At 39.9% G+C, this 17466-nt stretch overlaps 4 protein-coding genes across 4 annotated transcripts; 1 reads left to right on the forward strand and 3 right to left on the reverse strand.

Annotated features, from left to right (window-relative positions):
* Window positions 1-233: 233 nt before the first annotated feature.
* Window positions 234-2429, reverse strand: APL2_1 (beta-adaptin; the record flags this gene model as incomplete). Its single annotated transcript, XM_064821216.1, has 2 exons — window positions 234-1255; window positions 1310-2429. 2 exons carry the CDS (start codon window positions 2427-2429, stop codon window positions 234-236), a joined length of 2142 nt encoding a protein of 713 aa, XP_064680902.1.
* A 1562-nt stretch (window positions 2430-3991) lies between these two features.
* Window positions 3992-5074, reverse strand: ATC70_001826 (Phosphotransferase; the record flags this gene model as incomplete). The annotated part of the gene is made up of 1 exon (XM_064821217.1): window positions 3992-5074. One exon carries the CDS (start codon window positions 5072-5074, stop codon window positions 3992-3994), a length of 1083 nt encoding a protein of 360 aa, XP_064680903.1.
* A 5124-nt stretch (window positions 5075-10198) lies between these two features.
* On the forward strand, window positions 10199-11396 carry ATC70_001827 (uncharacterized protein; the record flags this gene model as incomplete). Its single annotated transcript, XM_064821218.1, has 3 exons — window positions 10199-10376; window positions 10432-10589; window positions 10638-11396. 3 exons carry the CDS (start codon window positions 10199-10201, stop codon window positions 11394-11396), a joined length of 1095 nt encoding a protein of 364 aa, XP_064680904.1.
* An 81-nt stretch (window positions 11397-11477) lies between these two features.
* ATC70_001828 (uncharacterized protein) lies at window positions 11478-13933 on the reverse strand (the record flags this gene model as incomplete). The annotated part of the gene is made up of 7 exons (XM_064821219.1): window positions 11478-12052; window positions 12100-12212; window positions 12263-12327; window positions 12386-12582; window positions 12636-12891; window positions 12950-13701; window positions 13762-13933. The coding sequence occupies 7 exons, from the start codon at window positions 13931-13933 to the stop codon at window positions 11478-11480; spliced, it is 2130 nt and encodes a 709-aa protein (XP_064680905.1).
* Window positions 13934-17466: the final 3533 nt, after the last annotated feature.

A 17466-nucleotide genomic window follows, 5' to 3' on the forward strand; every position in this document is an offset into this window, starting at 1 on the left:
TATGAGGCTGGTTATGGCGCACAACCAACTTGTTTTTCTTCCTGGATCAGACAAACGATGATTTAAGGAGGTGATCTTGTTTTTAATAGACAATATTTATATTGTTTGTTTATTCGAAAAAGAAGAGAAAGAAGATATAATACACTACAAAGAAAATAGGAGGATTTTTTCTTGTGAGGGAGAATTGCGTGTAAGACAACACAACTACAGCATACAAATACACATACAAGATTTTAATTCATGTACAATTCACAAGCAATGGGCTCGCTGACGGGTTGACTGGGCCAATACATGTTGGGATTCATGAAGCCAGCAGCAGCAGCTTGCATTAATAAATGATCTTCGTTGGTGGGCGAATGTTGTTGAATGTGATGATGCTGATGTGGTTGATGTTGAATATGATGAGGGTGTTGATGTGCGTGATGATGAGGGTGTTGATGAGGATGAGAAGATTGTGATTCGACGATAGGCTGATACATCAAGTTGTATTGTTGGGGCTCAATGAAATGGACAAGACGTCTAGTTTCTTCGTGATTGTGAATTAACGCTAAAAGTTCTTGTTTCATGTGGTGAGCAACTCCTTTCAATGTATGTCTAAAGAATCTAGATGCTTGTTTCCCTTCTGTAAAGTCAGAACACTGAACCCACATAGGAGAGGGAATCTCAATTATCTTTTCTTGCTCGGTTTCCTCGGCTGTGGCAGTATCGTCTTTCTCATTCTTTTTGCTGTTGGTCTTCTTTTTGGTGGATGGTTCATCTAATGGTATAGTTGTAGTGGTGGTAGTAGTGGATTCCATGTAGAATAAAGGTGGTTCACTGATATCGAAATGAACATCAACCAAGGCTTCGTTTTCGTCCAGCACAAATTCTATGCTGGAAACTGCATTTTGAGCTACTTCCATCTTGAAATGGCAGCCGCCATCGACGATATGCCAAGCAAATATTCTGGTATCAGGTCGATATACACAGACGAGATCTGTTTCATGCATCTTGAGACGATGCCATGTACCAATAGTTAATGTAGTGGCACTGAGGTATAAATCTTTGGGCTCTTCGTCTTCTTCTTGTTGCTTTTGCTGTTGCTGCCCTGCTTCCACAGATTGCTGCTGTTGTTGCGAGGATTCATCTTTAACACTGGAATTATCAGGTGTTGCTGATGACTCCTTCTTTTCATTACTCTCATCTATTGAGCCAGCAGAAGGCATCATCAGATTAGAGGGATCAACAGTAGATAAGCCTAGGTTCGTTGTAGCTTCTAAACGTAACATTTAGTATAACAATACGTGAAATACAAGGATTATACTATTACCAGGTGATGTGGAGAGAGTAGCAGCAGGAGTTGGACTATTGTGGTTGGAAGCAGTAGTAGATTGAGTCAAACTAGTAGCCAAGATAGCGGTGGGACCAGCATCAGGGACAGAAACCAAGGTAGGAATGGTTGCGTTCAACTTTTGCTGTTGGTGAAGAGGACTGGGAGAGGGAGACACTTGGCCGTGCAAATATTCAGGGAATTCTATACCAATAGAAGAGGGCTCTACCGAGGAAGAATTAAAGTCGTAAGGATAGACTTGGGGAGGCATGCTTTGTCTGGTGAGTGGCAAGTCATCTTGGAGATGAGCAGGCCAGGAGGAGGAAGAGGAAGCAGCGGAACCAGGTTGATGATGACCGTAGTATTGAGGATATGACATTGGAGGAGGAGTGGCGCTGTATTGAGTGCCTGTAGTGGTAGAGGGAGGGGGAGGGACAGAAGAAGCAGGTGTAAACAGCATGTCTTGAGGCTGTGGTTGCGCTTGCTGATGTAAATTCAACACTCTAGCATTACTGTATTGGACAGCATCTACACTTTGAGCTCTGGTAGGGATCGCTAAACGAGTAGCAGCATTGGAGTAATAGTAGGGATGTTGATAGACACCAGCAGCAGCAGCGGCAGCAGCAGCAGCAGCAGCAGCGGATGAGTTGGGCTGCATTGGCAGTAATGGTTGGCCATACTGCTGTTGTTGTTGCTGATGATACTGATACAATTGAGCACGAATAGAGGCTTGATGCATTTGCATTTGAGCTCTCTTTTGCATATGCTTTACTTTTGCTCTTCTGTTTTGAAACCAGATTTGGATGGATCTTTCACTCATTTGAAGTTGCTCGGCTAATTGCTTTCTCAATTTAGAGTTTGGACTGACATTTACTGCAAATGTGTCTTCCAAAACGGATAATTGGTCAGCAGTAGCTCTTGTTCTTTTACGAACAGGCGGGGTCGAATTAGTGCCTGAGTTGTTATCTGGTTGATGGATGTCGTCTGCATCTTGACGGTCTGCTGCATCTTGATGTTGATGTTGATCAGCCTGAACCACATTCTCATCAGATAATTGCTGGGACCAAGACTGGTGTTGGTGATGTTGTTGTTGTTGTTGTTGTTGTTGTAAGGATGTCATTTGATATGTATGTATTGAAAACGAGAGTAAGAATAGTCAGGATGTGTAAATGTCTCTGTAAGGAAAGTATTTGAGTAGGGGACAAAGAGGAGGTGGAAAAGAGAAAAAGAGGTGACAATTAAGCAGAAAAAGAAAAAGGGAAGAAAGAAGGCAAATGTTTAAAAATATACAAGATAAAAGAATGGAGATATGAGAAAAAGCTTAACCGTTTTAAGCGATCCACTACCAAGAGCAGCGCGCAGAAAAACAGTAACGATAGGAGTAAAGAAGAAAGTGTACTACAAGGAAGATTTTTGTTTCCGCTTTTCCATCACTGAGTCGCTTCCATGATTGCATTTCGCAACCAAATGTAAGCAATGTATAATTTTCTATTTTAAATCAAGTCAAAAGCTTTTGTTTGGTTTTGAGGATTCCAACTCCCTAACAAAGCACATTTCGTAGCATAGATCCAGAATTGCTGTCTTGATCCACTATCAAGCCATTTTTTTTAAATGAATACATGTCATGATGTGAAATGTTGGTATGTGATGCACCGAAACGCTTGTTTGTATATGCCCGTAATTTATCTCGACTTATTGACCCAGAATAAAAAAAAAAAAGTGTCTGCTGACTTTTTTTTTCCATTTTTTTTTTTTTTGTTTTTTTTTTGTTTTTTTTGTTGTTGTTACAGTTTGAAGCAGCCTATATCCAATGAGATATATGGATAATTCTTGATTATCAGATTTATGGTCAGGATTTAGCGTACATTCAATCAATCATCTCTAGTCCGCGGTATATTCTCCTGTTTGCTACGCTACCAAGTTTTTCAAATGCTCTTCACACGAGCATGAAAAAGTCACAGGCACACAGAACATACATGTTTGGCATGTCAACACGTTGCTATGATACAATTTAAACTTTCCTTTTTTGAATTGGAGTTTATATTGTGCTACCCCTGAAGCAGATCTTTTCCATAAATAGACGGCGGTTTCTATTTTGGGCAAGTGGGTCAAATTATCTTAAAAGCCTGTTTTTTTTCTGGTTCCCTTTTGTTTGCGCGGAGGCAGCGGCGAGATAAAACTAACACAAATGGCGGCGGATCTTTGTTCTCTGTTGTAAGCTGACAAAATTCTACGCAAGAACAGGGGTCGTCATGTTATCTACCTCAATTTTTTTGTGGTTTTGTATACTCTCGTCATTTATCTCCTGAAGAACAAACATTTCAAAAAACCACGTTGCAGCTCCTTAATCATTCTTGAAACAAACAAACAGATATTTCGAGGGAAACCTGAACGCTTCGTTTATAGTTCTCTTTGATGTCATTTAGAATACGAAACTAAAAAGTTTATCGCATTAAAGTCCTTGATTGGACATTTAAAAATACTTGCCTTTTGGAAAAGGCAACTACTCATTAGCAGTGTTAGGCTCTTTTGTTGATAGCATATATAATATCAAATCAAATCAAAAGCACGGACAATTCATTTTTTTCTTTTTTTGGTTTGATGTGATCTTGAAGATGGGATGCAGATTATTTATTAAATTATTTACAATAAGAGGAAGAATGCAAAATTGAAATTGAGAGTTTATAAATAAGCATAAGAGGGAATAGGTGGTGGTTGAGATTTTGGCGGAGGCAATTGTGGAGGTAGCACTGTTGGCATAATTGTGTAATTTGATTGTGATGATATATTTGGCCTGGCAAGTCTCAGGGATGATTTCCTTGAGCCACTGAAGCTACTGTTTCGTTCCATAGGTGAATATTCTGATGAGGAAAATGACAGCACTGAATCATTTTCAATGTAATTGGTGTTGATAAATTGCGTTGGTGTTGGTGTTGCTGCAACCGCAGTTGCAATGAATGACGAGTTTAATGAGTGTGGCCAACTGTTGCTATCGCTCAAGGAGACGTTGCTCTGGCTAGATGCTGGAGAGCTGTAGATAGCTTGCTTTGCGTTATTCGCGATACGAGAATACTCTTCGTCTTCAGTAGTGATTTTTGTTAAACTGCCTTTGGTGATAGTACCACTAGTCCCATTACGGAGCCATCCAATAGTTCGTTTGATTCGATCTAACCAAAGCTTCATTGATTCTGCATCATCTGCTTGTAAAAACCAACTATACGTCTCGAGCTGGCCCATCTTTTTGATTTCAATGCAGTACAATTGACCAGCAAATTGATCCGTAACAAATGCGTGCGTATCCTTTGTCAATTCAAAGAATTCCCGATACATATCTGGCGTCTCTGACTTGAATGTATAAAGCAGGCGATCAACAAGCACAACATAGCGTCTTTTAGTGCTTTTCATGAAAGAAAATGTGGGTGCAACGTGCTTTGTCAACCAGCCTGAGCATGTAGCTTGCTGCAAAACCGCATCTACATTGATGCCATGCGCTTTGGGGCGAAATGTTCCAGGGTCATTCAAATCTAACATGCTGTCACTAGTTTCTACTTTTTTTACAGGTGTTGGTGCTAGGTAGTCGTCTTGATCAAAGAAAGGTATTGAACCTGACATTGGAGCTGTGTTGGAAACAGAAGCAAAAGCGTTTGTCAAAATTTTCAGTGGTTTTATATGGTTTTCTCTCTCCTGACGCTTATTTGATGGAGATGTTGTGGAGGACGAGGAAGAAGATGTTTGTGACTGAAATGAAAGGTTACCAAAAACCATAATGTGTTTATAATTTAGTGCTACGGGAAAAGGGGAAAAGAACAAGTAAGAAAGCAAGTGAGAGGATGAGAGAGAGAGAGAGAGAGAAAGATGGCTATTTCCGAGGTGATCACCATTCTTTTTAGTAACTATTTTTTTTTTTTTTTTTTTTACCCTACAGCCTGTGGAACGGGCCCCAGAAGGGAAGTTAAAATGAAACACAATCTGTCATCAAATGCTTTTTATTCAACAAAATACCTCGATTCCCACAGAGTTGATTTTGTTCCTCTGTAAACGGGTTCTGCACTTACCTGTTTCTATGTGTTTTACATGTATTACATTACCGGGAATGCTTTAAAACGAGATAATGAGTAACGCGTTATGTATCGATCCTTGACCCAGCCAAACCAAACTATAAAAAAAAATGATATTTAGCTGCATCGCATACCATTGGTACCTTACTTCAGTCTACTAACGTCAACAGAGCAATGCAGATGTTGTATATCGAGTTTTGTACTACGAGAACCTCGGTATTCTCGACATTTTTTATGAAAATTATTCGACATTTGGAAATATTAACCTTTCAGTGTTCATCATTTCAAACATCACAGATCAAGAATCCAATCATGGCCAACAGCCTTGTGTCAGAGGTCATGTGTGAAAACAGAGAATATGAAACCTTATTCTACCACACTGGTTTGTTTGTTATCACTGGGTATCACCAATCAGTCTCCAATGTCCTATAATCAAATACATCGATTGTCAGTGTGGGAGCTTCAACTAAACAATCTGGGGAAGCAACGGATCAAGTTCCAACTCCTAGCATGTGAGAAAAGCATGGCCAGAGATGTGGTACACATTAAAAATGCTTATGTTATGGTATATGTGTTTCAGATGCTGCCACGAGGCAGAAGACTCTGCATTAAGTAATGATTTGAGATCCTTCAATGACCTTTTTACTACTGAATTTTTGTGCTAGTTTCCCGATATGTGTTATCAATTATACAATATGGAGTACCCAGGAAGATCAAGAACTTCTAGAGCTTGGCGAAGCCCTATAGTCAATGATCCGTCCTTGTATATTATCTTGGATGTCAATCAAGTCAGAGCCATTGATAAAAATGAAGAAGATGCCATTGAGATGGATGTCATTTGCTAGCGAACAACCCAACTAAACAGTATCTGTTATGCACTGGTGAATGGTCCTTAAGTAGATGATGGAGAAGGACAGCTCCACAAAAGAAATGTCCCAGCCGCGTATGCTCATGAGTTACACTGACATAATCCATAGTGTTTTAAGCACAAGTTGCGCCTTGTATTCGACATGATAATGGCGTTCGATTTCCCGAAGCATCTATTTCATTTCATTGCATCGATATTACTGAATGATTGCATGTTTTATTTGAATAGGCCATCTCATTCAACATAAGCATTTGTCATACATTGATACCATATAAGCGTATCCATCCATCTTATCTTCAGCTTTGGCTTCATTACTGTACTTTCACGCAGTCCATTCGTGACCTACCAATAAATCTAATTGGCAGCCAAGATCTTATGATGCGGTAGTCTCTGTAATGTACATCTCATTACCTAAACAATGCTTGATGCTTCTCTAAATATCGGGATATGAACATTAACGGGAGACACCACGCATTGTTTGACCAAATCTATGTTTCATCCGAGGTAATTGATAAAGCTCAGTTGTGTCCAGCATTGGATCACTTATAACTGTACACAAGATTCTTATCTTTTCATCTGATGGTCTGTGTTTCGTACACTTGTTGTTCCCAATGCTAGCTTGGCCAGCTGGTAAATCAAGTTGTACACTAATTTCCTGATTCTGCTAAAAAAAAAGGGCTCGCCACTAAGACAAGCTAGGTTACAATAAGAAGGCTGCCAACAAACACTGGATACATTACTCCAGTGGTAGTGCAAATGATAAGCCTAAAGACAGCGTAGTATCCTCCAATTTTGGAGACTTTACGATGTTGTGAGAGTGAAATGTTGTATAATGAAGAAATCGACACCAAAGCATTTGCTTTAGTTTAACAATATACATCTCGTGTATTCATGCAATTAGGCGTATTTGAAACGATCATAACTACTGTAAATCTGTCAGTTATTGTCACATTGATTAATAAACAGAAGCTTTTTATTATCATACAAAAAACGAGGATCACTAAAGAAGAATCAGTGGTTTCATCGTCTGAATCAAAGGTAATGACAGGATTCGCAGTCTCCAATTCTTAGATTATTATAAAGAGATGGCTGTCTCTTGAAGGCAATTTTGATGAAGGAGTAACACAGGCAATACCAGTATCTTATTCTTTAGTTCGTGGGACAGCTCAATACTCTCCTTTGCCCTCTAATGACTTTTTGATGACTAGAAACTAGCGTCAGTAAAGTGCGTTGCCTGACAACTGTAAGCGCTATTATGTCGCATACTTTTTTTCTCGAGTTTCTGTGCTGCCGCAGTGAGCAACACAACTCGAGACATTTGACACAAGAGCACGAAGCAGGACATGACCGAGCGGCTTAGTCATGATGCAACGAGATATAAAAGTCTTCTTGGAACAAGAAGCTGAAATTACAAATGTTGATGGCGCCTTCTAGTAGCTCTACAAGAGTGTTGGTAAACAACATGTATTCTTTCAAGAATTTAAAGAATTGAGTACCATACAAGGTGAATAAACCACCGGTAAAGCCGGCATAGGTGAGGGGGTTTGGAGGAGGAGCTAAGCCCATCCACCAAGAATATAATTCATCAAATTCAACATTTGGTAACATTGACTTATGCGGCGGTTTTACCGTAGCATAGCAAAAGTGCAAAACCAGAGTATTCAACAAGCAGCAAATTTGGGTTTTCATCTCCATAACGCATCAAAATTTGCATGAATCAGCTTTACCAAAATCAATAGCCCTCTTTATTCGAATTAAAAATTGCTCAAGCTACAGAACTGTCTTTCCAGTAAATTGCGGCTACCAAAGGTGTGATTTATGCCGTATAAATAAACTCTACAAAGTAATACATAACCAAATTTGACAGTTTTCAAGCCTTCATATCTTGATATGTAGACCTTTAAAAGCTACCGGAATAACGCTAAACAATTGTACTCGAGTAGCAGCAACTTTCTGGCACCTTTGCTCAACTTTTTGGGGCCCAAAAAAACCATGGCCAAAAATCGACCAAAAAGCATGAGGGGTACCTCATGGTATGTGGTCCAGCAGATCAAGAACGAGCTCCTTCAACTACATGCCCAAACTGAAATTCACAAACAATTGTAATTCTCTAATCACAATTGTCATCTATCATCTGTTCCTGTCATCTATCGCTTTATCCTAAATATAATTGAATATCATATCAATTGCGCCCGCCTCTTGGTAGTGCCCTAGGGACCTACTTACACGGAGCAATCAATAAAAAAACAATTTTTTTTAAAAAAAAAGATACCTCATGGTTTTCATCGAAAATCAAACGATCGCATTTTTCACCTTGAAAATGAAGACTTTTGTTATGGTATATATCAGATCAAAATGTTTCTCTCGATCCAAAGCAACCTCTGAAACCACTTTTATGAGGTTTTCATATTCAAAATATGGCTATTTTCGCTAAAAAAAAACCTCATTTCATATTTTATTAAATTGCTCAATAGTTTCAGTCAAAACACTTATTACAATTAGCAACCATTGGAAGCGCCTTGAAAAGTACTTCAAGAATGTATTAGGAAGCGTTTTTTTTTTTTTTTTTTTTTGTAGGGGAGTCGAGCTCCAGGTTTTATTTAAAGTCCTTAAAATGTCATGCTGAGGGAAAGAAAAGACTGTTGGTGGACCCAATGTCTGCAAAGAAGGGGAATAAGATATTTTTGAATTAAGTTGGGAAAGAAATCTACTGCTAATAAGGTGCGACACCTAGAGCCAATACAGTCTTGCGGAAATCGTCAAAATATAGATAATGGATAGAGTACAAAAACACCAAACGAGGACATCAGTACTACGTCAAAAAAATCAAACAACTTGCGTTCACCAGGATTTGAACCGGGATCCTCCCGTTGGCATACGGGAGTTCTACCACTTCGCCCTACCACCAGGGACTATTAGGAAGCGTAGGGTGATTATCATAGTGTATATAGTCGAATCTTAGAGAATAGATTAAAGAAGTCGATAAAGCACCAAATCTGTCCAATCTTGAGAGAAAAAAATAGACTGAATTTGAATTGATTTTAGCCGGTGGCATTGCTGCTGGCTGACCTAAATGCCTTTCTGTTGATGACAATGATGATTGCAATGCTGATTAAATGGGGATCATGGAATTGAAAAGACAATTGCTTAGCACAAATACTTTTTTTTGGGGGGAGCTTTGCCTCATGAAAGTGTCTTTTGCATTGACAACATCTCAAAAAAGTCGCTGTAGATCTTACACAAGTCTTGTATGTACTTATGACCAGCTTTATATCGCCATCTTATTAAGAGCATCAACAGCAGTGAATGATATGGCAGCTCTATTATCAGAAAATGACAATTTTAATGCATAAATGCTGCATAAAACTTGAATTTTCTTTCACATTGTCCCAATAATAGGCTTTGCTTGATATCAATGTAATAATAAATTGTTTAAAATCTACTTGATATACCAAAATGTCATAACATCTGATTCAAAATGTCTTTGGCAAGAAACCACTGAGCGTCGCCGTCAGCGAGCGTAGCGAGATTGATTGGCTAGTGATAAAATACTAGATTCGCGTCGCAATATAGACGTTGTACAATGGACATTTGATGATGTCCCAAATTATGCACTTCATAAAATCAAATATTCAAATGGGATACTCATGATGCAATACGGTGTATGCTTCAGTATACTGAATTTGTTGGACCGGAAATGATCATCACTGATTGACAAAGTTACAAGAAGGAACAATATCAGTTTGACCAAACTTAATGGATTAACATACCTCATTGTACCTTACTGCCGGGCATTCAAGAAGCCTCTGTGTTTCATTGTCTTCTACATACACCCTCACACCAACGAGTCTTGATCAAATATATCAAGCAAGCTTTTCCTTCTTTACTTGATTATTATAACAACGCATCAACCACACACACACACACACACACACACACACACACAAGTGTCTCAAAAACATCATGAGTAGACGCGACGACATGGAGTTCATGGACATCGATGGGCCCGAGTTCATTGCCGATGTCAATAATCAAATTGCAGACATTCGTGCCAGCTATTCTTCTGTGCTCAGTCAAGAAACTAACATCAAAGCTTCAGCTATCTTGGAGTACACAAATGCTCAAGACGAACCACAGAATGGTAAGTAACATGAATATAGATTGCCAGATGAGATAACTGACGCAAAGAGCTACAGTGCTGGGGGCATTTCAGGAGATTTGCGTTCTAGATACCAATTTCTTGCTGTCAAAACTTGGCTTCTTGGATACTGTATTGGATTTAGCAAGCGAGAACCCAGGAAGCCTGTTGGTGCTGTTACCCTGGGTTGTGATTCGAGAATTAGATGGATTAAAGGTATGTTGGTGTGTTCTGCTTGCAGTCTTGGTGACTGACACAGAGTAGCAAGGAAATCCAGACATCAGTGCAGGAGCAAGGAAAGCCATGCGCTTCATCGAGTTGCGTTTGCGAGATAAGATTATATCTTTGAGAGGACAAAAGATGAACGAAGTGTGGAGTAAAGACATGCTCAAAAATCAAAACGTCAAAGGCGATGATCGCATTCTGGATTGTTGCATGTATTTCCAGCAAGTAACGCATAAACGAGTGACATTACTATCCAATGACCGGAACCTCTGTATAAAAGTCATGGTTCATGATGTGGATTCGATCTCGGCAGAGTCAGTGCCCAAGATGGAGGCATTACTAAATCGTATAGCCAAGAACTCTACCTCTCATTCGACAGATAACCCTCTTTCTAGGTACGCAGCAACTTCATGGAACCACCAAGCACCACAATTACAGCAACAGATACAGCAACCTACGTTGGGCGAGGATTATACCATGGAAATAGACGACGTTTACCCACCAGCAGCAACTAGCAGACCACCACAGCAACCACACCACAACACAACGGAAGAGGATTATGACATGATGGTAGACGACGATCTGGTAGCTTTTAACAACACACAACCAACAACAAGGCCATTGAAATTAGGAGGAACACAAGACAGCAAGTGGGCCAAGGCAACAACACCACGACATTCATATAGAGATACAGCATTATCGACCCCAGCATACCTCGACGACGATCCCACATTGACAGCACCAACAAGACCCTATCGCCCTCAACATACATCCATTTACAATTACAACCGCAACTAAACAGAATAACAATAAAAATGGCTCAATTTATTCATAAAGTACATTAATAGGGGGGTATTTTTATTTCTTTACAAGTATTTACTACACATCCAATGCTTGCTGTTGATGTTGTTTTTGCTTATAATTGATTTGATGAATGTCATAAATTTCGTAATAGTTGGTGCCACCTCCATCTGGTGCCCAGAAATCCATGCAATTGTTCCAACATCCATGATCAAACACATTGCCAGCCTTATTCATGTTGCCTTGTCTATTGCGAGCCTTATGTAGAGCTCTAGCGCCTGCAACCAATTGAAGGCAAGGACAAAATCCACCTTGTCCATGACCATGGCCATGATGATGACCAGGTTCCCCAACAGTAGCTGACGGGCCATCACTGCCTTCAATGCCTCCCACAGTCAGATTGGTGATCACGCCTTGATTCGCATTCATATAAGCATATCGATTGACATTGGCACTTTCATTGGTTGTCATGCCAACGGCCACTTGATAGAGCTGCACACCCAGTAAAAACATGGACCAAGTCAGTTGGAATAAGACCCAGATAGTCAATGCCAATGTCCATGTGTCATAGTCAAAATAGCCGCAGACGGTGGATCCCAATAAGCAAGTGCTGTCAGGCCCATGATCGTATATGGGAGCAGTGATAGAGAGATCTATCTATCGGTCAGTAGAGAACAACGCCAAACAGAGATCCACTTACAGTTGACAGACAACATGGAGAATGCAATAATGGCAATCACCATGTTGATCAAAAATACTAAAAAGGGTCTATGATTGTTGACACCAATGCAGTTGAAAATCCAGGGACAATGACTAGATGCATAAATTACTACAAGTAAGAAACACATGGAGGGCGTACTCACTGATCGAATTTGGCCACACAGCGATTGCATACTTTGCAGTGCTTGGATCGCAATGGTTTCTTGATCTATCATCCCCATATGTCAGCCTATTATCCATTTAGCCGCTCTCCATTTGCAACCTACCAAACAAGTCAAGCAGAAATGTCGAACATCCAGCATGTTTTCATCTGCCAATTCCTCGACTGCTCTGTGCTGCTTTTCTCTCGAAGAATCCTTCTTGATGAATCCAGGGTCTGCTGCCACTGCCTTGAAAAATGCAAACATGGCAGTAAAGAAGGTGGTCAAAAATATCAGATTGGTAAACAGTAAATGTGAAGTAGCTATTTGACATCAATCAGTTGCTGTTGCGCACATTTTACAGGACGGAACTTACATGGTACGAGCACAAACATCCAGGTAACAACGACCCAAAATGCCGAAGATTGGAATATACTCGAGAAATAGGGTGTCTTCCACACAGCGTCATGGCTGGGCACTTGAATCAAGTATTTGATAATGCCAATGTGTGTAACTGCAAATGACATAAGTGCTAACGGTAATCCAGCATACCAAGGGAACATGGCAAGACATTTTAGCGCTAATCCCAAAGAGAAGAAGGGTGCTAAATATGCAACAGTATTCACAGTGCGCTTCTCCATGTGTCAGCCCACCAGCTATCTCACTGACAAGTCATTGTTTCCAACGTACCTTTGATAATGGCTTTCCTTTTGATCCGGGGTATTTACCAATACGAGCCTCTTGAGCTGAATTTCCTTCTGCCAGCACATCAAATTCCAGTACAGCTCTGTCCCAGGTACGCTCAAACTTCTTTTCGTGGATGAAATCCATGACGGATTTACCCGTCTGATCGCGAGCATTGACATCTGCATCGTACTCGAGCATCTTGCGAATGCACATCTTGTTGCCTCGAACAACAGCCCAGTGAAGTGGCGTCAATTGCGAATGATCTGTGGCTGTAACACTAGCTCCAAACTTGAGCAATAAATCCACAGATTGTGAATGTCCCTGATAAGCAGCCCACATCAGCGGTGTATGTCCACCCACATTGTCCGATACATCAATCTCGATATCCAGATATAGTAGATACAGCACAAGCATAGCATGCGATGAGTGCACTGCTAAATGGAGTGCGTTGAAGCCTTGCCCATCCTTGAGAGAAGGGTTGGCTCCCTCCTTGATGAGACGGTGAACAGCACCCAAACGTCCCTGTCTACTAGCCCAATGCAGAGGAGTTGCTTGCAAATCACCAGCGGGTGCGTCCACAACAGCGCCCTTATCGATCAAGTATTTCACACAGACATCGTTGTTTGCCAATGTAGCGTAATGTAAGGCAGTGGCGCCTTGGTTATCCACGTCATGTACCGTTGCGATTTTGTTATCCAACAGATAGCGTATCGTCTGAAAAGAGCCTCTTTGAGCTGCGTCGAATATACTAACAGCTAATGATGATGGGTCTGTGAGTACACGCAACTACCTGTGTCCATGCCATTTACCCTTACATTCGGTATTTTCAGTGCCTATTTCAGCAGTAGCTTGCTCTGTGGATACAGTAGCTGTCGGCTGTGGTTGACTTGATTGCTGCTTTGAAATAGGTGGAAACGAGCTCACTGTAGCAGCTTGTGATTCAGTCTCATTCAACAAGGGTTCTTTTTGATCTTCTTCCAACGTCATGTTGCTGAGGAATAGCAGATGAAAAAGAGAAAGAAAGAGGAAGCTTGGCAAATAAGATTGCTAGGCAGATGTGATAATAAATGCGGAAAAAAAAGCCAATGGCCTTATTCTTTCTTCACTCAATTGGCTTTAAATTATCATCGCATCCCCTTTTCGAAACGGACACAAACATTACACAAAGAATTAGAGTCTCGGATAAAAGCTTACATGGCCGAACGTTGCTTTGCTGTGGATGTTGTTAAGCAGCCATCCTTGTTTTGTGCTTTGTCTTGAAAGAAACTTTGGAAGGACCCTTTCTCTGGCTGAGCCAACCTACTTGGTATGTACTCCTTGTCCAGTACAACATACACCATGCTCCTCTTCCACTACACCACTTGACATTGCTCATAGAATGGATACCAAGTAATGACAGTCATCTGATTTCAACAACAGCCTTTCATGGCAAATGCGTGTATAAAAGCCATGAAAATTTTTCAAATGTTTTAGTTTTCTTCTTTAACACAACGAGACTCTTTAACTATTTGTGCCTTACCCCATGGTACCTTCAGTCACTCAGTACTCGAATATAAACTATGCTTTGTCAGACAGCGAATCCTGATTTTAAAGGAGGAATACTTGTATTCTTTCTTTAAATATCTGAACGATTCGTTCGCAGACGAAACTTCATTGATCACATCAATCTTTTAAAACCAAAAATGAAATGAAAAAGGAGCATGTAGCACTAGATGTATTGTCTGATGGCTGATCTGCCTAATACTGGATCTGCATGCCTGCTGCTATTCAGTGCAAGCACGATTACTTTGTAATCGCCATGTTGCATCTGACATGTCGGGATGTTGCAAGATCTAATTGTATGGTATGGTACAGTACGTTGCTCTGTTGAAATAATTGTTGGCAAAAGTAGGAGGGGCGTTTTGCAAATGAAATAGTGTTCTGATCCTCGGTTGAAATATCCATACTGATGAATTCGTCGAGAGAGACTTATGCGTTCTGTGAGATAGAGTCTACTTGCTTTCAACTTCACGCGTTCCACCAATGAAGCTCTTTAGATGAACAAAAACCTTTTAGCAACCTTTCGAGCTGCTCAATTCTGTCGTCGACATTGTTGTCAATGTAAATATATTGCTGTGTCACACACTTGAGCTAGAGAATGTAAAAACTGACAGCTCGTGATAGAGTTTGTTTTCCGGACGATTGCGAGGAGCGTCTAATCCAACACTTGGTAACATTGATCCATATGAGGGCTTGGTCGCAGCGAAGCAAAAATGCAAGCCTATGACAACTAAGCATCCAATCCAGCATTTGATAGCATTGATCTATACAAGTGCTAGATTGTAGCGAAGCGAATATGCAAAGCCATAGTATCTAAGCAGCAAATTCGGTTTTTCATTCCCATTGTTAATAAGCTTACCAGCAACATAACGTGTCAAAATTTGTATGAATCAGCTTTACCAAAATCAATAGCCCTCTTTATTCGAATTAAAAATTGCTCGAGCTACAGAACTGTCTTTCCAGTAAATTGCGGCTACCAAAGGTGTGATTTATGCCGTATAAATAAACTCTACAAATTAATACATAACCAAATTTGACAGTTTTCAAGCCTTCATATCTTGATATGTAGACCTTTAAAAGCTACCGGAATAACGCTAAACAATTGTACTCGAGTAGCAGCAACTTTCTGACACATTTGCTCAACTTTTTGGGGCCCAAAAAAACCATGGCCAAAAATCGACCAAAAAGCATGAGGGGTACCTCATGGTATGTGGTCCAGCAGATCAAGAACGAGCTCCTTCAACTACATGCCCAAACTGAAATTCACAAACAATTGTAATTCTCTAATCACAATTGTCATCTATCATCTGTTCCTGTCATCTATCGCTTTATCCTAAATATAATTGAATATCATATCAATTGCGCCCGCCTCTTGGTAGTGCCCTAGGGACCTACTTACACGGAGCAATCAATAAAAAAACAATTTTTTTTAAAAAAAAGATACCTCATGGTTTTCATCGAAAATCAAACGATCGCATTTTTCACCTTGAAAATGAAGACTTTTGTTATGGTATATATCAGATCAAAATGTTTCTCTCGATCCAAAGCAACCTCTGAAACCACTTTTATGAGGTTTTCATATTCAAAATATGGCTATTTTCGCTAAAAAAAACCTCATTTCATATTTTATTAAATTGCTCAATAGTTTCAGTCAAAACACTTATTACAATTAGCACCATTGGAAGCGCCTTGAAAAGTACTTCAAGAATGTATTAGAAAGCGTAGGGTGATTATCATAGTGTATATAGTCGAATCTTAGAGAATAGATTAAAGAAGTCGATAAAGCACAAAATCTGTCCAATCTTGAGAGAAAAAATAGATTGAGTTTGAATTGATTTTAGCCGGTGGCATTGCTGCTGGCTGACCTAAATGCCTTTCTGTTGATGACAATGATGATTGCAATGCTGATTAAATGGGGATCAAGGAATTGAAAAGACAATTGCTTAGCACAAATACTTTTTTTTGGGGGGAGTTTTGCCTCATGAAGGCGTCTTTTGCAATGACAATATCTCAAAAAAGTCGCTGTAGATTTTACACAACTTCTATATTTGCGCATGGCCAGCTTTATATCGCCATCTTATTAAGAGCATCAACAGCAGTGAATGATATGGCAGCTCTATTATCAGAAAATGACAATTTTAATGCATAAATGCTGCATAAAACTTGAATTTTCTTTCACATTGTTCCAATAATAGGCTTTGCTTGATATCAGTGTAAACAAAAAGGATGCAGAGGGAGATACCTCCTCTCCTCCTTCTGGTGGCTCTAATATAACTTTTCTTTCACTAACTAAAATAAATTGTTTAAAATTTACTTGATATACCAAAATGCTATAATATCTGATTTAAAATGTTTTTGGCGAGAGCCCACAGGGAGACGCTGTCATCGAGCGTAGCGAGATAGATCGGCTAATATTTGTATACTCTTGAAACACTCTTGTCTCTGTCAAGTGTCACTTTCTGGATCACGGCCCTCTCTGCGACGAGAAAATATTTAACCAAACTTCCAATGTTAAGCAATGTCCATTAGACATCACTGTACACGACCAAACCTGTTATGAACAAAGATAATCAGAGAAAGAATGCCCTGCAAATCAGAGCTCTAATCAATCAAAGTCAAAGTTTGCCACAATCAGAGCAGCTGCTCCACATTCGATACACACGATTGACTCTGCAATAGCAGATCATTGGCGTACTGACCTAGCTCTGTCTTACTATTAGGACTTTGCATAAATTACGAGCCTATATAACACAAGACTTTTCAATAACTTTACTATGGTATGAACCACCTGTTGTATGGGTTGATCGAGATGGCATTGATGCTGCCAGCAGCCGCCAAAACTAGTTTAATCTCCGATAGACATTCTGTCCTGATTTGTCGATTCTCAAGCTTTTTGGATCCAATTCGACCTATTTCATCAGATTCGACTATACAAATTGTGCTGATCCTACTGTGCTTCCTAATATTTTTTTGGAGTACTT

This window comes from Mucor velutinosus, assembly GCF_035048745.1.
Source record: "Mucor velutinosus strain NIH1002 chromosome Unknown tig00000093, whole genome shotgun sequence".
NCBI lineage: Eukaryota > Fungi > Mucoromycota > Mucoromycetes > Mucorales > Mucoraceae > Mucor > Mucor velutinosus.